Below are 18,226 nucleotides of genomic sequence, written 5' to 3' on the forward strand. Positions count from 1 at the left end.
TTCCCGCAGACCTTCTCCCTGCATCCTTACACACGCAAACACACATACACACATACACACACACACACACACACACACACACACACACACACACACACACACGTACACGCACGCACACACGGAACATCCTCCCGTCAGGTTTCCCGGTCCAGCCCCGCCCGCGTCTCCTGCTTCCCGCAGACCTTCTCCCTGCATCCTTACACACCTCGCCTCTCCATTCTTTCCTGCTGGACTCTCCCCTCCAATTCCCCCACAACACTCTGGGATGGAGCGACTCGAGCCAGCCCGAAGCCCCCCGCGGCCGGGGTGAAAGTCCTCCACCCCTCTCACACCCGGCACTCGCCTCGAGAACCATGGGCCTGAGGGGTTCCCGGGGCGCTGGACTCTGAAAATGACGGATGCTGGAGGTGAGGGGCCGGGATTCCTAGGGTGGAAGGGGAAGCGGGGCCAGACACTACCAGACTCAAGGTGAGACCCCCCAGTGGGGCTAGATGAATCTAAGCCACAAGGGCCTTTCTTCCTCTATCCCTAGGGAGACCTCACTGGACCGGGGAGCTGGGCTTGTCGGGAGGGAACAGAAATAGGATTTGTGTCCCTAATCCTCTTCCTCCTGCCTGGGGAAATTAATTTTAAAAAAAGAAAAGAAAGAAGAGAAAAAAGAAAGAAAAACTGGTGTGGGGGCTGGGGGAGAGGTCTTAACTCCTTCCTACCCGGGCAGTTGGACCAGTGGGTTGGAGAAACAGCTCTGCCCTCTGATTAGGGAGAGGGGACTCTGATAGGAGTGGGTGCCGTTCCCCAACCCCATCTTCTGTGGAGCTCTGATGGGCTGTCAAACTCCTGCGGACTTCTCCAAGCCTGGAGCTGGCTTAAGACTGGTGGCATGGGAGGGGCACGGCCTTCTTGGCTCTACAACTGCCTCCCCATGCCAGCCTGCTTGTCAAGCACTCCTGCGACCTGTCAGCTGCCTCTCGCCCACTGTCTCCCTTTCTCTCTCACCCCCCTCTTCTACTTGAGCCCCCTTCTCCCCTCTGCCTTGTGGGCAGGTGCTCTGTTCTTCTCCCACCCCATGGTGGGCCCTCAAGGCTGCCCAGCTGCTTTTCCTGAGCCTCTTGGGTCTATTCTGTCTTGCTCTTTCTTCTCAGCTCCCTGTGGACACTGTCAGTCTCTACCTCTGGGTCTGCTGGTTGCTCCTTCTGTTCCATTCCCAGGTTGTATACCTTTTGTTTTGCTTTCTCCTTCCCTTGGGCTCAGGGTATCTTGGAAATCACCTGCCTTTCCTTTTCCCAGAGAAAGGTCAGAGGTCACCAGTGGCCCCTCTGGAATTGGCGGCTGTTGGGGAAGGGAGTGGTCTGATGACAAGGGAGCCCAAAGGCTGTCGAAGGGGACAGGTTCATTTCCACCCTGGTATAGTTGAACAACACCTGTGAGTGAGACAGTGCGTGTATGAGGGGGAGGGTGGGTGAGGCTAGGTTTCTGGGAGAAGATAGCTGGGTAGCGGGGGCAGGTGACCCGCTGGATATTATGCTTCTGTGGAGTTTCGCATGGGATAGTGTGGAAAGCTTCCCCCCCACCCCAGATACGGGAGCTGGCTGTTCAAGAGAGAGATAAAGGAAGAGGAGCAGTTTGTGCTGAATCAGGATGGGCTGAGAGTCTGAGCTGGAGGCCCCAGTCCACCCAAAGGGACTAAAACAGACCTCGGTGCACATGAGGACCTCGCCTGGTGGCTGGACTGAGGCCTTCAACAAAGGACATGGGCTGTGTTTAAGAGGGGAGGTGTCATTAGTCTCTGCAAAGAGCAGCCATTCCGGTGGGAGAAGCAGCTCCTACCCCGAGACTCCAGTCTGAAGGGAGAACACAGGGATCATCTGACAAGAAGAGATAAGACCCAAGTAGGAAACCAGTAAAGTATGAAAAGGTCTCCATTCCTCAGGAACCAGAGAAGTGGCTGGAAAAACAGTGTAGACAAATGGAGGGGGAAGGGGGGAGTAACCCCGGACAGCCATCTGGAGAAGGGACAGCTGAATCCTAGTCAGAGAAGGTTTTGTGATCCAACGAAGAGATACAGTTTATGATGAGGGCCAACCTATCTTTCCATCTGGCCTTTCTAGCCAGGAAGGAATATTCTAGATCTCGGCTGCTAGTCCCCTGAGTTCAAGAACGGCAAAGGGGTCCTAGCTGAGCCATTGCTGACCTCCCTTCCATATGGCATGCTTGGCTCAGCTCCCAGCATCCCTGAGTCTAGTGGATGGAGGTGGTTTTAATACTTGCCTTAATCCTAGCCAGTATAGACCAGCTCCCCTCCCTCTGCCCTAGCCCTCCCCCGAGGGAGTGTCCTTTCCTCAGGAGCAGAACTGCAGATCACACCACTAGGACAGGGCTGTGAAGCCGAGGACTGGGTCAACGTCTCATTCTAGCTATTAAGGTTCATACCTGTAACGTGGGGATACCAAGATGACACGTCAGGCTCAGTAGCTCACAGAGACGGGATGTCTGTGAAGTGACAGGAGAACTAGGACACGTGGTCCAGTCCAGTGACCTGCCTTTCTCCCAGAGACCAGAGTATTCGAAGTCTCCCCCATATTTCTCTCTCTCTCTGTCTCTCTCTTTCTCTCTGTATGTATGCAAGTGCTCTACCTGCATGTACACCTTTCTACCAGAAGAGGGCATCGGGCCCCACTCTAGATGGTTGTGAGCCACCATGTGGTTGCTGGGAATTGAACTCAGGGCCTCTGGAAGAGCATCCAGTGCTCTTAACTGCTAAGCCATCTCTCCAGCCCCTTCCCTCTCTTCTTATCCATATCCCCTAGACCTGCTAGGAAGCCTGCCCAAGGTGTTTCTGATATCTTTCTCCTGCTTCCCTTCCTTACCTGCCTGCTCTTCTTGCGTCTCACAACAAAACAAGACAAAACAAAACAAGAAACCCAAACAACAGTACAACCCTGTCCTGCCTATGCACACTTCCTCCCAGAACTTTCTGGATGCTTCAGAGATGTACTGCTGTGAACACTTAATGCCCTGTTGCATCTGTGAGTCTGTCAGGACCCGTGAGAACTGGGATTCTGTCTGAAACAGTGAATGGCCCAGCTGGTGATGCCAGCTTCCCACACAGTTCAGAAAAGCAGGTGGTGAGGGGCCCCAGTGATGGAGGAGGAAGACAGACGGGGTAATGGATGCAAGATGGGTAGATGCAAAGATGGGAAGATGCATAAATATAATGGATATTGGATGGATGGGGTAGGGAAGGAGGGAGGGAGGGAGGGAGGGAGGGAGGGAGAGGGAAGGAAAGCAGATAAAGCTAGGTAGGCAAATGGATGGAAGAACCTGGGTTTTAAATCTGTACTTGCCGTTAATTGCTGGGCCAGCCACTTCCTCTTCTGTGTCTGTGTAAAATGACAGGTCTGGATTTAATAAGCCCCATGACCTCTAGATTTGATGTTCGGTAGTTGATGATGGAGGCTTCCGGATGCTAGCGATTGGAGGGCCCAAAGCAATGCAGGGCCTTGTTCATTGGCAATGTGAAGTCACAACCAGTAGTTAGGCCCAGCTCACAGGAGCTGCTTGAGTCTGTGCTATGGCTTTCCTGCTTGCATCTCCTGTCTCGGCACCCACAGGCTTCTCTTCCAAGGACCAAAGGAGGAATTCTAGGGGAAGCAGTGGGTGGGCCGGAAGCAGGAGGCTGCTGGCTTCTTCACTACCACAACCAACTTGAATCTCTTATCCGTGGTTTCTTTCTCTCCTTTTTGTTCTTCTCAGCTCTCTTGAGTCATGGCTTCCTCAAAGCTCCGAGAACCTGTGGATGAAGTTTTTGGTAAGTTCTCTGTGACTTCATGTCTAGCACTAGACCTAGCCATGGAGCCCTTCCGTCAAGTCTACTGGGTATGGCATGGGATAAGGACAGATAGGGCACTTCAGGGCATGGTGTACAGCTGGTCTCACATGCAGTGTATCATTTGATTCTCAAAGACAAGGGGTGTAGGATGCGGAGTGCTGATAAGACCCGCTTTGAAGATCACATGGAGGCTGGTAGGATGGCTTAGCAGATAAAGGCACTAGCTGTACAACCCAGGTTTGGTCCCCCTAACCCACATAAAGGATGAAGGAGAGAATCAGGTCCATAAAAGTTATCCTCTGCCCTCTGTGTGTGCATGGTGACATACACACTCACATTCACACATCATGCACACACACACACTATAATAATATTTTTTTTAAAAAAGATAGCATGATAGCATGAAAATTTGATTGAGTTCAATCCTAAACACTCACATAAAAACCAGGCACAAGCTGGGCATAGTGGCACACGCCTTTAATCCCTGTACTTGGGAACCAGAGACACGTAAATCTCTGAGTTTGAGGCCATCCTGGTCTACATAGAGAGTTCCAGGACAGCCAGGGCTGCATACAGAGAGCCTGTCTCAAATACAATGAAACTGACACAGCCGTGCACACCTGTAATCTTAGTGCTGTGAATGGGAAGAAACTAGGAGCAGCACATCCTGGCTATTGTTAAACAGAGACAGCTTGTCTGCAGAGTTACGTGATCAGCTCAGATGGAGCTAATGGCTCTTGTGCCATACAGAAATATGGGCCTACAATCCTGGTCTACATAGAGAGTTCCAGGACAGCCAGGGCTGCATACAGAGAGCCTGTCTCAAATACAACGAAACTGACACAGCGTGCACACCAGTAATCTTAGTGCTGTGGACGGAAAGACAGGATTCTTGGGCTTGCTGGCCAGCCATTCTAACCAAATGAGCTAGTTCTAGGTTCAGCGAGAGACCCTGTCTCAAAAACTCAGGTGGAGAGGGATTGAGGCCATCAACCTCTGGCTTCTATGCATAAGGCAGACTCTGTGATTGTGTTGTGGAAAAGCTGTCCCCTGGAGAATTTGAGTGGGTGACTCCTGTGTGCAACCCCAAGGGGCTCCTAAACATGAGGTGCCACAGGGCTCCAGCTTCTGCTTCCTCCCATCTCTTTCTGCCTTTCCCTCCTCTCTTCCTTCTTGCTATGGCCGCTGGCGCTGGTCACGCCAGTATTGTTATCTAGACGCTTCTGGGAACACTGCTCCCCACCCCAGCTCCTTCCCAGCTCACCCTCTCCCCCAGCATTTCCCTATCTCTGAGGCTGGCTCTACACAAGTCCAGCCTAACCTTGGCAGGTCCATAGAGGTGAGCTCCCCTTAGTGGGGGAAGGGCTTTTCTGTCTCCTGTCTTCCCACCATGCTCCTCACCAATCCTTTCTTGTTTTCCTCCTGTCTGCTGAGGTAGCTGGGCACTGCCTGGAGTGCTTCCTCATATGAAAACAATTAAATATTCATCTCTCTCATTACCCAGAGCCCAGAGGGGGAGGCAGGGAAGGGAAGAGATGGAAGGAGAGTTTGAGGGACCCTGGTGAGACTGGCCCCACCTTGCTTTGTACCCGCAAGCCCTCAGGAGACCCTTTGCTCTCCAGCCCAGGTGATGCCCATTCTGCCATGTGGAGCGGGGATCTATCGCCCTGATGCAGATGGCTGGGTACCAGCTGGGTACCAGTAATGGAGAGAAGGTTAGAGCACTGGCCCAGGGGCCAGGAGACCTGGCTAACACTTTTACTCCTTCCATACAACTGACCAAACCTTTATTGTTGGAGTTCAGTTTCTCCACCCATAAAATGAGGATTTAGACATAAGGTTGCCTCCTTCTCTGTTCAGAAAGGGCACAAGTAATATGTCTGGTACTTTCTAACAAGCCAGCCTGCCTGTCTTTGACCCTAGCTAGCTCTTGACAGCTCTATGCTCTTGGGCAAATTAAAGCTGCCCTAGGGATCCAAGGTTGTAGGACGTTTCAGTGACACACACTTCAAGCAGTGAGAACTGTTAATGGCTCCTGGCTAATTCCAGGGACACCAAGATGTTCTTCATCAGGAATAAAGTGAGTCACATCTGTATCCAACAGCAGCCTTGACAGTAGCTGTCACCTCCTAGCCTCTCACCACATCCCTGGACAAATGTCTACTTCCATCTTCATTCAGGCTGTTTCTGCATGTTCCTTGACACCTCAAACCCAGAACGATACCATTCCCTTTCCTAAGAAAACCTCATTCTGGCCGGCAGTGGTGGTGGTGGCACACACCTTTAATCCCAGCACTCACAAGGCAGAGGCAAGGGGATCTCTGAGTCAGCTTGGTCGACAGAGCAAGTTCCAGAACAGTCAGGTCTACTCAGAGAAACCCTGTCTTAAAAAAACCCAACTCTCCTTATGGTCATCCGGGCCTCAGCCTGGCAACCAAATAAGTCTGAGGCAGTAGCCCTAGTCACTCTTACTTCCTTGTCCATTCAGGATAGCTGTCCTTTTCACTTCTTTAGAGTATTCACCAGGCACCTGCTGTGCACCAGGAGCTGCCAGGTGCCTGTGGTACCATCCCAGAAAACCCTGTCCTTTCAGAGCTGATAGTCTAATAGGTGGAAAGAGGCATAGGCTTCAATAAGCAAGGTGTTCAGGATGCCAGAGAGTGGTGTGTGATCCAGGAAAAGGCAGGACTGACAACTTGGAGTATATACGGGAGGGCGCTGTACATGCAAAGGCTTTGAGGTGCAGGCTGGGTCTGTAAGAGGAAGGGTGGGAGGAGGGGACAAGGGAGAGGCAGAAGCTCAGGGAGGTGACTGAAGCTCAGGAGCACAGACTGAATCTAGAAGGCCGCTGTGGGTTTAGCTTTGACTCTGCATGAGGCGGTTCTGAGCAGGGAGTGACAGAGCTGACACCTCGCGTTAGGATCACTCTGGCTGCTGTGCTAGAGGACACCCAGTGGGAAAGGGACACGGGAGGCCATTTATAATAACAGGCATGAGAAGATGGGAACCTAGACCTGGTGCTCCTCTCTCCGTCCCTCCCCCCATCTCTTTCCCACTCCTCTCTGTATGTGCACAGGTATACATGTGTAAACTCATTCATAAACAATATTTTGTTGACAAAATCTAAGAGCTTGGGTTGTAGAGTGGGCTGTTTAGAGTAGGCACTGCTCTTGTAGAGGACCCGAGTTCAGTTCTGGGCACCCAGGGTCAGGCACCTCACAACAGCCTGTAACTCCAGTTCCAGGGGATACAGCACCCTCCTCTGAACTCTGAGGGTATCTGCATTCAAATGCATATGCACCCCCCCCACACACACACAGAGACAGACAGAGAGTGTGTGTTAAATAATAGTAAAAAAGAAATGAAAACCTCAGACAACCTCAGAGGTAGAAAAAAGAGCACAATGCACCCTGTCATGTGCTCAAGTTCTGGTCACTCCATCTCCACCACGGTCACCGCTGGTCAGACTTGCTTCACCCCTCCCATTCTTCATCTCCACTGCCTGAATATCATTAAAAACAGTCTCATGCTTCACCTCTGTATTTCAATAGGGCTAGCTATTTTTGAGGGTGGGGCTAACAGGAATGCAGCTAAATTAATTTATAGGAAAGGGGTCAAGAGAGAGGCAAGGGGAGTCAAAAAAGACACAGGGTTTAGCTTGAGTAGCAGTAAAGATGGAACCACTGTTTACCATGATAGGGGGCCAGCCATGGTGGAGGTGGGGGGGAGAGGAAAGGCTATGAATGGTAGCCACTGCTGACTATCCATGCGGGAACAGGGTCTAGGAGGGCTGAGGGGAAAGGGTAACTCGTAGCTGTCCAACTTGGAGGCAACAAATCTCAGGCAAGCCAATGAGTGGGGTGTGTGTGTGTGTGTGTGTGTGTGTGTGTGTGTGTGTGTGTGTTAGACAGAGTTTCTCTGTGTAGCCCTGGCTGTCCTGGAATTTGCTCTGTAGACCAGACTGGACTTGAGCTCAGAGATCCTTTGCCTCTGCCTCATGAGTGCTGGGATTAAAGGCAAAAGGACTCCGATGGATGTGCTTTTATCGGTTGTGGCTGGCTAAGGCACTAGAGGGCCCTGGTTTGTAGGTTCCCTGGTAGGTGCTTCTGTGTTTAGGCTTGGTATTTAGCAGAGGAGTCAGAGTTGGGAATAGACAAAGTGGCCATTGAGTAGGGGTACCTTTGGGGTGTCTACAGATGAGAGAGAAGCAGGCAAGAAGAGTGGGTGTGAAGGATGGAACGGGGGGGGCAGAGATACTAAGAGAGGGGCGAACAGGAGCGTATTGACTCATTCTGAAGCCCAGGAAGACCCCAGTACCAAGGTCAAGGCCAGAACAAGAATGATGCTTCCTTTCGAGGCAGGCGGACAAAAAGCAAAACTGTGACCTGGAGCTTTCTGCACACACCCAGTAGATGTGTCTACACCTCCTCCAGGTTCTAACAGGACCTAGCACTGGGCTGTAGAGCCCAGGACCCGAGACAAGCTTGAAGGACCCGTGGGAACTTTGCTCTTTGGTGTCTGGGTGTCCCCTTCCTCACTTCAACCAAGGACTTTTCACACGCATTAACACTGCTATCCTTGAACACGGCCCTGAATGTGGCACAGCAAAATGGTGTCTCCAGGAGGGTCCGTTTCTGGAGCCACACCCAAACCCCAGACTGTTACTAGCCAGTGGCTCCAGTTGTGACTTGCTTTCTTTGAGCCTAGTTGGTTCAGCTGTAAATGTGTCCTGGATGCCGTAGCCTCCCTTCTCCAGGTATCTCTGAGGACAATGATGCGATGCGTGTATCACATTGGGTGCATGGCAGATGCATTCCCCTGGTCCCCACAGAACTAAAGGTGCCATCTCTACTCCCTACTTCCCACCCGCTTGCCAACTCTCACTCAGACTGTAGGATCCAGGTGGGCATGCCTCCTCTCACCCCCATTGTGTGTCTGCACAGAGACCAGTCCTGCCCCCAGGAGGGCCAGGCAGTTGTGCTATGTGCAGGCACTGGCAGCTGGGGCTGGGAAGCCAGCCTGTGGGAGGCTTGAACTTCACCTACTGTCTAAGTGAGTGGCACCACCAAGCATCAGCTTAATGGCTTGGGGTGTGAGTCAGGGTGGTCATCTGAGGTGGCTCTGGTCTCTGTTTGCAGACCTGGACTTGGCTGTACCAGAGACCACCAGACTGGACAGCAGCTTACACAAAGCCCGGGCCCAGCTGCTGGCCAAGGGCCGGAGACACCGGCCTTCCCGCTCCAGACTACGAGACAGTGCCAGCTCTGCTGAGGACGGGGAAGGCTCCGATGGGCCCGGAGGCAAGGTTGGGGTAACACACACACCCGCCCCCCCAATTCCAGGGGAGTGTGCCCCCAGGGACCCAACAGTCACCCACCCAAAGGTCAGCTAGCTGTTCACTTCTGGCTCCTGTCTCTCTGCAGAAAAGATGTTAGCCCATTTTAAAGATGAAGCAGCAGAGAGCAGAAGGGTTTGGGAAGTCTCACAGTTAGCAAATGAAGCAGGATGTCATCACTTCATGTGATCACCCATTTCTCCCCTGTCACTGCTCAGGCACTTCCCATCCCCGGGCTGAAGGAACCCACCCTCCAGGCCCCAGAAAACCGAGCTCCCCTGGGGCTCCACGTATAGCCTACAGAGGAAATTGGCCTCCAGCCTCCAGGGAGTGAGGGCAGGGAGCGCTGGTTGAGCGGCTGCCCTTCTTCCAGGTGACCGACGGCTGCGGTAGCCCGCTGCACCGGCTGCGCTCGCCTCTGCACTCGGGCCCAGGCTCCCCCGCCAGCGGCTCTTTCTGCCTGGAGCCCCCCGGCTTGCGGCGCAGCCTGGATGAGGACGAGCCACCGCCCTCGCCCCTCGCCCGTTACCGGCCCCTGCACAACGCTGCCTCGCATGAGGGCCTGGCCGCCACCTCTGGCTCGCCTCCTTGCTCCGCACCCTCCTCGGACAGCTCCCCCAGCTTCGTGCGCCGCTATGCCCGAGCAGAACCGCACAGTGAAGGTGAGCCCGGCAGGCGCGATGCCCCCTGCCGGCGAGCATGGGAACCGCAGCTTGGCTCGGTGGTATGGCGGCTACAGGGTAGGTGGAAGGATGGCCAACAGGTTCCATTCTTCATTTACAGAGGCTTACTATACGACAGACATCGCTGGGACCAAACAGAGCAACGATACAGTCCTTGGCCTCTGGGGATGTGTAGCTTAGGAAAGAAACAACCAAACCATCCTGTAATTAACATATAGCTACAAACTGTAATAAAAGCTATGCAGGAAACATGCACAGTTGCTGGAGTGGAGGTGACACTTGAGCCAAGATTGAAAGGATGGGTAGAAGATGACCCAAGATAAAGTCAGTAGTATGTGCCTAGCATACAGGAAGCCCTAGTCATGGCATACAAGATACTGTGATGTGCTCTGGTAATTCCAGTACCCAGGGGGTGAAGACAGGAGAATCAGGAGACCAAGGCCACATAGGGTGTTCCAGGCCAACCTGGGTTTCACTGAGACTCTGTCTCAAAAATAAACGAACCAATGAACTAACAAACATTAATAGGACTACCCTCCCCCCTCAGTTGTAAAGTGTTTTTACAGTTTGTAAAAGGTAAAAGCCTAGGCTCCCATTAGATACTGTAAAATGGGCATGTCTCTATGTTTGCAATGAAGGGGAACTCAAAAACAGAGAGAGTGCCGTCTCCTGGGTCACACAGCTAAAGAAGAACCCCGGAGCCAGATGGCCTAATCCTAAGTCAAGACATGTCTACCACCCCACATGGGCAGCAGCAGGAGGCAAGCAAACCGCAAACCATCGCTTTAGCTGTTTTCTTCCCCCTCTCCTCCTAAAGATGACAGCCGGGATACCAGCCCCCCTGAGCCTGCCAGCCCCACCATCGGCTTGGATAAGAGGACTCGCAGAAAATTCCTGGACCTGGGGTGAGTGGGGCAGGTCTTGCATGGGTCCTTGGAACAACTGGGGTCTGAGCATCACAGTGGGCAGGTATGCTCCATTCCCCCTGCCTTCGTACAGGGTCACTCTCCGCCGAGCGTCCACTGGCAAGAGCCGGAAGGAGAAGGGTAGCAACCGACTGTCCATGGGCAGCAGGTGAGAGGTACCCATGGCACCCACCCACAGCTCCTGTCCTCCCCTGGACACCACACCATGCTGGATGTTTTCTCCACAGGGAGTCCGTAGAAGGTTCTGGAAGGACAGGGAGCTCCCCGTTCCTGCCCTTTTCCTGGTTCACAGACAGCGGCAAAGGCTCTGCTTCCTCAGGGAGCACCACCTCCCCGACCTGTTCCCCCAAACATGAGGGCTTCAGCCCCAAGAAGTCAGCTTCCCAGGTAAGCCCAGGTCTTTATTCCTTCTTCTTCTTCTTCCCTCTTGGCGTCCAGCCTTCCTTTCCATCTATCTTTTTGCCCCGAGTCAGTTTTACTCTGTGGCCCAGTCTGCCTGGGGCTACGTGAGTGTGCCATCCTGCCAGTGTGTAACCCCAGGACTCCACACTGGCTTCCAGGGTCATAACAAGGGCATATTTCATCAGGGCTTGGACTGGGACAGAGGTTTTTTTGGGACCTTCACGTTGCTCCATAGAGCCTCCTACTCATTCACGACTTCCATCTTCTCTCTTGGTTTCGTTCATTCATGGGCTCATGCATTCATGACCGTCCACACTGATTTCCTGCTCTCAGTGCTCCTGTGGGAACACTGAGCTCCCACTGCTCACTCCGTCCCAGGGCCCCTTGTTTCTTACGGTTCTGCCTGAGTCAGGTCTGGACTGCACCGTCAAGAGCTGGCTTCCTGCATGGTGGGAAGTTCTGGAGATACAGAGATGGGCAGGACCCATGCCTAGAGCTCTGAAAGCTTCAGACCCCAGGAAATGAGAACCATCGACACCAGCAATACTAAAGTCCCCTTACATTCCCAGACTGCTAAATACTTCACAGAGCCCAGGATACATGTGTGCCTTTAACTGTGATGCAGGCAAGGCAGGCGTTAGTATCTGCACTGTACAGATGGGCAGATGAGGTCCAGAGGAAAGGGACTTGCCCACAGATGTGTATGGTGCCAGGGCTTAGGAGAATCATCAATCGTGGGGTTCAGGGGAGAGACCCTTCTGATGTGCAGCTTTGTTCTTTAACCACCCCTACATCCTCCCTCAGCCCCTCCCTTTGTGCTGGTCCCAGGGGACACACATTGAATGAAACACAGCCCAAGTCCTCCCAGAGACCCAAGGCCACTAAGGATACCCGCCAGTCAGGATGCAAGAGGCCTAGGAGAGGCACACATGACACATCCTTGGGGGAATCCTGGAGGGCCGTCCAAAGGCAGCAGCACCTAGCCTCCTCCACTCCTGTTAATTATTCTGCCCAACTTAACGCTAGTGCCATGTCCTCTAGGTCGCCAGCTCCCCCCTAGAGGGCTCAGGTCTCAGTCAGGTCACAGCCTCTGTCTGGCTGCTTAGTTCTGGGCTCATGATCAGGAGCATGGACCAACTGCTGGTGGCTAGTCCAGTATTTCAGCTCTGTCTGGTCAGAGTGATGGGCTCGGGAGTGGCAGGGAGTGAATTTACGCCTCAGCACACATCCCTCTCTGTTCAGGAATCCACCCTGAGTGATGACTCCACACCTCCCAGCAGCAGCCCCAGGATCCCCAGTGGTCCTCGACAGGAGACCAAGTGCTCCTACCCCTACCACACGTTGTCACAGTCTTCAGATGAGGTGAGCCAAGCTAGGCCTTGTTCCTGCTGGGGACCTGGCCAGGAGACTGGGCTCCCTTAACCCTCCCCATCTCTACCACAGTTCCTGGACGAGTCCCTCCCTACTATACAACACTGGACTAGCCAGCAGGTGGGCCAGTGGCTGTGCAGCCTCAACCTGGAACAGTACGCCGCTGAGTTTGCTGCCCGACAGGTGGATGGGCCGCAGCTCCTGCAGCTGGATGGGAGCAAACTGAAGGTAGGTCGGACTGCAAGGTAATCAGATTGAGGTAGCCTTAAAGCATAAGGACCGCCCCCCTTTGTCCTGGCTTTTGGCCTACTTGTCTCCTGAACTGATCTGGGATTGCCTCTCTCTGTCTGGCCACTGACCTGGCTTCTGACCTCTATGCAAGGGTCTGGTCCAGTCTTTGCAGTGTAGTTATGATGCCCCAGTCTGACTTAAACTCAAATCCATCACTTCCATTTGACCTAGTTCCAGTCCGAGTGTTCAGGCTGACCTCACCCTTTGGACTACCATCCAGTGTTGGAAAGCCAGGCCTCTTTCCTGGCCAGCTCCATGCCATGTTCAGTCTCAGAGCCTGGTGACAGGAGTGTGCTAAGGCTACAGTGAAGAGAGGTGGTTTCCAACGCTTGGACATTCCTGGGTCTCAAGACCAATCCCACAGCGAGTGGGGAGAGACCTTGCCGCCTAGCAGTGGGACCCTGAGCAAATCATTCTCCATCTTGAGGACCTCAGGAGATTGGGTAGGGTCATGGCACCTAGGTTGAGGATCCAGAGTCAAGGATGGGGCACAAATGGCTTAGTGCCATTGTAATCTCTATGGCCACTTGCAACCCATTCCTCTTAGCTAATCCCTAGGCAAAGGCCATACTTCGGAGCACACTCGAGGAGCTGCAGGGAGTGCATGGGAGGAGTGTTCTGAGCCTCTTTCCTTCACTCTGGGTTTCTTCCCAGAGCCTGGGGCTTAGCAACTCGCATGACCGGGCACTGGTGAAGCGGAAGTTGAAGGAGCTGGCAGCGGCTGCTGAGAAGGAACGGAAGGCACAGGAGAAGACTGCACGGCAGCGGGAGAAGCTGCGGCGCCGTGAGCATGAGGCCAAGAAGAGCTAGGAATGGCTGGCGGGGTTGGAACCCCGGCGCACTTGCAGCCACCTGCACGGGCCTCACCAGGGAAGTCGGGTCTAGGCACCAGGTTCTTGGGGCACATGACCCCTCTCACCCTGTTTGGACCAAGTCCTCTGGAGGGAGATCCCAGGGAGAAGGCCCAGTAATAAACCCAGTTTTGAGGACTTGTTTGGCACAGAGTTCCAGGGGGAAGCAGGTGGCAGATGATGAGGGCAGAGGCCAGGAATGCAGCAAATCTGGAGCCCAGAGGAACCTGGTTCAAGCAGAACCTCTTCCCTCTGGTTACAGTGGTCCTGAACAGGAAGTAAGCTGGCAGGAGAGGCCCTCCATGACCAGGATTCCTAGGCTTAGAAAGAAGCCTGGGCATCCTGACAGGAGACAGGGCTGTGTGGTGGGAGAGCAGTTCTCCTCAGAGAGGCCGCTGGGCACTGCAGTAGTGGCACTCAGGGTAGATTCTCAGACACCTCCTCAATGGAGAGAAGAGCGGGCAGTGGAGGGTAAGCTGGCCTCTGTAAGGACTGCAGAGCGGGGACAAGGGGGCTCTTCTCTTTCCCCTTCACTACCCTGTAGGTTCTAGTGGGCGGGACGACACTGCTCCTCTCCCACTGGGTCACAGAACTAGAATCCACTTCTTCACAGAGTGATTCAGCCTCCTCTGGGGACAAGATAAATGGAGGCTGTTGGGGACACAGGACATTCTCCCCACTAGTGCCTAGGTGGCACTGAACTGGTGACTTTCATCACCCTAGCCGGGCAGGGGCACAATTGGAGGGTGGCCTAGAAGCTGCTAGATCAGAAGGGTCCATCAGCTCCCAGGTTCCCTGGGTGTGTCAAGGCCTCAGTGGGCCTAGAACTGACAAACATTGCTAGCTCAGGTTTGCTAGGTCACAGGGAGGACTGGGCCAGCCCTGGGTGGGTCTGGCACGTGTCCTTTGTAGGACACGTTCAGAGATGGGAGGGTCCCAGGTGCCATGCTGACCCAGCCTCTCAGGTGCTGGTCAGTTACTGCTGGGCCCAGGAGGTTTCTGAGGAGACACCTCTACCCCTCCCAGCTTCCTGGAGGGGTGGACAGGACCTGCATGCTAACTCCCTCTCTCCTGCCTAGGGAAGCAGTTGAAGGCCAGGGCCCTGTGCTTGGGCTCAGTCATCTGCACTGGGAGAGGGGCCTCAGAGGGAAACTAAGGTATAAGGGCATTGGCATCTATCTAGACTGGGTGGGGAGGGTGGAGGCCCTACTGTCCCTAAAGCTGTCAGGAGCCAAGTGTGCCCCACCTGCATGTGAAGGGGAAGATGGTTCTCAACTTCTTTCAATAAATACCTACCATACACCAGTGAGGTTTCTGTCTGGGACGAGGGACTAAGCTCTGCCTTGAGCACCACTGGACAGCCGTCTGCCAGCTGATGAATCTGCCCTGTGCTGTAGTAGGCTGGGTTGTGGGTACAGCTGGCCCTGGAGGACCAGCCTTCACAAGTGTGTGTGTGTGTGGACTCACCCTCCCGCAGCAAGACAGCCAGACAACGGTGTCATTTCATCTGTTTACTGTGGATGTCACTGTCACCATCCCAGCCACTGGGAGGGGCACACAGCTTTAACCCCTGTGTGCTGAGGGGAAGGGGGGGGGGCGTCTGAGATTTTACAAAACTGGCTATGTACATAGGATATCTTAGGGATGGGTCACCTGTGCACACATGGTGGGCACGGGGAGGGGGGTCTAAAGCGCAGGCAAGATAGGGTGGATGTACACTGGGCAGGGGAGTGCATGTGAGGACATGCTGGGCAAGGGTTTAGGAAGTGGCACAAATATTGCCAAGATCGTCCTGGAATCCTGGTGGGGCAGGTTACTTCTGGGCTTTCCCAGGTGCTGCTAATTTAGACGTGGGCCTTGGGTGAAAACCACCACCCACTCTCAAGTTCCCAGCTGCAGCCTTGGTGTCCAGAGTAGGGGCAGAGAGAGGCTGCAGGACCAGGTCAAGGGTGTGCCCCTCCCTCCATCCTCTCTCCAGACCTGAGGGCACTCCATCCTTCTTAACACGGACACAGGACACATCCCAATATACCTGTCCGGAGCGTGGGCATAAGGCAAGCGGAGCAGCCACTCGGAAGGCCAGGACTATGCAGGCAGTGAGGGGGACCTGGGGTCTCTGGTAGAAAACTGACAGCTCCGGTCTTGGGAGAACTGCCATGGAGAAGTGTCTCTGGGGCACCCAACAGGTATAGCCATCCCCAACCCTCAAGCATCACCATGGAGACCAGACTCCAGGGAAACACCCTAGGTTTCTCCATAGAGACAGATTGGCACTTAGGGACCACCACAGATGGGTCACTGAGATTCCTACAAAGACAGACCTGGCCATTAGGGAGACCCAGCTTCACCCTCTGTACCCCAGGGGATAGGGAAGGTCCCTGTGGTGGCTGGATTCAGAGGTGGCAGCATCCTCCCAGGAGCCAGGGAGAGAAGGCCCCTAGCTGACCCGATACGTCGATGTGTTCTTGGGCTCTGTGCTCGGCACACACCAGTCACCGGCCTCCTGAATGGTCTGGTAGTGACGCCAGGCAGACTTGTTGTAGACAGGCAGACGCTCCACTGAGTCCGTGGACAGGGCCTAGGGAGCACTACCATCAGCCTCCTGCTTCCCCACTTCTCGGTACGCTACCCTTTCCCACCTGGGCCCTGATGATCTCTGCCCTTGGCATCCTAACCCATGTCTCAGTCAGACCCATACCAGACACTAGCTGAGACAGGTACCCCAGACCTAGAAATGTCCCTAAAGGGTCTGAACTTTCTGCATTTTGCTCTGGTCCATTCCAGACAGCTGTTTCCTCAAAGGACAGGGAGGTAAAAAGGAGAGAGGGAGGAGGTTGGGCTGTGTGGTTTCTATCTTTCACCAAGGCACATTCCCACTCCATGGAAGGCCAAGATCTGTAAGCCCCTCTTTCTTCCAGCCTGAGTCCCCAGAAGAGGGGTCCTACTCACAGACCCTGGACCCCTGACATTCCCTATCATGTTAGTTTAAAGTTATAACACTTGAGGATCCAAGGCTCAGCTCAGAGTCTGGAGCCAGGATGAGGGATGGGTAAAAACCTGCTAGCAGCAAACTTGCCCTCAGTGGGCCTCACCTTGAGATAGATGACAGCGTCTGTCCCAAAGCCCTCCATAGAGAAGAGCTGCAGGTCCCCTTGGAAGTACTTGGCGTAGAGACGGGAAATGGGGAGTCCATACCCAAAACCAGCCTGCAGGTAAAGTCACAGGTCATAAAGTGAGCCAGGGACGCCCAGCTAGGGACAGGCAGGGGTGCTGGGGCACGGGCAAGGAAGGGACATTTCTGGAGCAGACAGAGGTAGATGGTAGGCAGGGGAACTTCAGAGGAAGTAGAGAGGGAAGCTGGACAGGAGAGCTCGACCCAGAGGCCCGAGCCCCTTCCCTAAGCCCACGCTGCCTATTCCACGGGAGTTGGGACAAAAGTGCTAGCAATTAGCAATGCAGAAAGAAAGAGGGAAGAGAGAGCATTGGGGAGAAGTGACAGCTCAGTGGACAGACAGATGGACGGATGGGCAGATAGATTATCAGCAGGCAGGGGGCAAGCAGTGGAGAAATGGAAGGCCTGGCTTCAGGACTGTCACCACACAGTCACGGGTGGGGGTGGAGTATGCTTGGGAGTTAGGAGAGCCGGAGCCAAGGGGGCAGGAGGAAGCCATCTCACCAGTGGGGTACCCCCAGTACCAGGCTGGGGTGTGGGGGCTGTGGAGTACATGTAGCTAAAAAGCCTCTCGATCTTCCTCAGGGGGACACCCCCACCTCGGTCACTCATCTGGGAGACAAGGAACATGTGAGATGCCCTCCAGGGTTACAGTCTCCACTCCTCACCCTAATCCCCATGGCCTCCCAAATTGAGGGTCCCATACTTTGATGGACAGATCTTCTTCACCCAAGGCCACCATAATCTTGATAGGGGGGAGAGTGAGGCTGGACTCGTGGCTTTCCACAGTGGCCCGCATGGCATTCTGGGGAGGGAATGAAGGACACGGTAAGGGAAGTGCTGCTGAAGCTGAAGGCCTAGGGCTGGCCCTCCCAGTCTCCCCTCAGAAGGGCAGCCTTCTTACCTTGAAGAGCTCAAAGAGCATGTGGTAGAGGTGGGAGGGGACGTAGACCATGTGAATGGGCTGGGTGGCATTGGTGGCTGCGGGAATCAAGACCAAGGACAGAAGCACAGCAGGGTCCACAATCTTATCGACAGGGCGACCCTGTAGCCCTTGTTCCTTCAGAGCAGACCCCCCCCAGCTGCAGCTAACAGGTGGCTGTGTACCTTCCAGACCCCCCCCCAGCTGTGGCTAACAGGTGGCTGTGTACCTTACAGACCACTCCCCCCACAGCTGTGGCTAACAGGTGGCTGTGTACCTTACAGACCACTCCCCCCACAGCTATGGCTAACAGGTGGCTGTGTACCTTCCAGAACAACCACCCCTCCCCCAGCTATGGCTAACAGGTGGCTGTGTACCTTCCAGACCGATCCCCCCACAGCTATGGCTAACAGGTGGCTGTGAACCTTCCAGACCCCCCCCACA

General features: G+C 54.2%; 2 protein-coding genes across 6 annotated transcripts in view; one reads left to right on the forward strand and one right to left on the reverse strand.

Annotated features, from left to right (window-relative positions):
- Positions 1 to 60: 60 nt before the first annotated feature.
- On the forward strand, positions 61 to 14,990 carry Samd14 (sterile alpha motif domain containing 14). Of its 2 annotated transcripts, none has more exons than XM_005350604.2 (10): positions 61 to 407; positions 3,754 to 3,808; positions 8,968 to 9,134; positions 9,538 to 9,826; positions 10,665 to 10,752; positions 10,847 to 10,921; positions 11,001 to 11,160; positions 12,418 to 12,537; positions 12,619 to 12,774; positions 13,492 to 14,990. In XM_005350604.2, the coding sequence occupies exons 2-10, from the start codon at positions 3,766 to 3,768 to the stop codon at positions 13,645 to 13,647; spliced, it is 1,254 nt and encodes a 417-aa protein (XP_005350661.1). In that variant the 5' UTR covers positions 61 to 407; positions 3,754 to 3,765; the 3' UTR covers positions 13,648 to 14,990. The 2 variants fall into 2 exon arrangements, with proteins under 2 accessions (XP_005350661.1, XP_026635834.1); XM_026780033.1 differs by having other exon boundaries at positions 8,968 to 9,129.
- A 194-nt stretch (positions 14,991 to 15,184) lies between these two features.
- The window catches only part of Pdk2 (pyruvate dehydrogenase kinase 2), a 14,731-nt gene continuing 11,689 nt past the window's right edge, over positions 15,185 to 18,226 (reverse strand). For all 4 annotated transcript variants that reach the window (XM_005350605.2, XM_026780686.1, XM_013347568.2 and 1 more), the window contains exons 7-11: positions 17,765 to 17,841; positions 17,567 to 17,665; positions 17,365 to 17,472; positions 16,781 to 16,894; positions 15,185 to 16,266 (exon numbers count right to left, since the gene is read on the reverse strand). In XM_005350605.2, coding sequence (XP_005350662.1) covers positions 16,126 to 16,266; positions 16,781 to 16,894; positions 17,365 to 17,472; positions 17,567 to 17,665; positions 17,765 to 17,841 — 539 coding nt within the window. In that variant the 3' untranslated portion in view covers positions 15,185 to 16,125. The remainder of the gene's footprint in view (positions 16,267 to 16,780; positions 16,895 to 17,364; positions 17,473 to 17,566; positions 17,666 to 17,764; positions 17,842 to 18,226) is intronic.

Source organism: Microtus ochrogaster, chromosome 7 (genome assembly GCF_000317375.1).
Source record: "Microtus ochrogaster isolate Prairie Vole_2 chromosome 7, MicOch1.0, whole genome shotgun sequence".
NCBI lineage: Eukaryota > Metazoa > Chordata > Mammalia > Rodentia > Cricetidae > Microtus > Microtus ochrogaster.

Bases quoted from the DNA above. Each gene is read 5' to 3' on its own strand.
- Samd14 (XM_005350604.2), top strand. From the start codon at position 3,766: ATGGCTTCCTCAAAGCTCCGAGAACCTGTGGATGAAGTTTTTG. The intron at 9,827-10,664 runs GTGAGCCCGGCA...CTCCTCCTAAAG, and splicing joins AGCAGAACCGCACAGTGAAG to ATGACAGCCGGGATACCAGC. The intron at 10,922-11,000 runs GTGAGAGGTACC...TTTTCTCCACAG, and splicing joins CGACTGTCCATGGGCAGCAG to GGAGTCCGTAGAAGGTTCTG.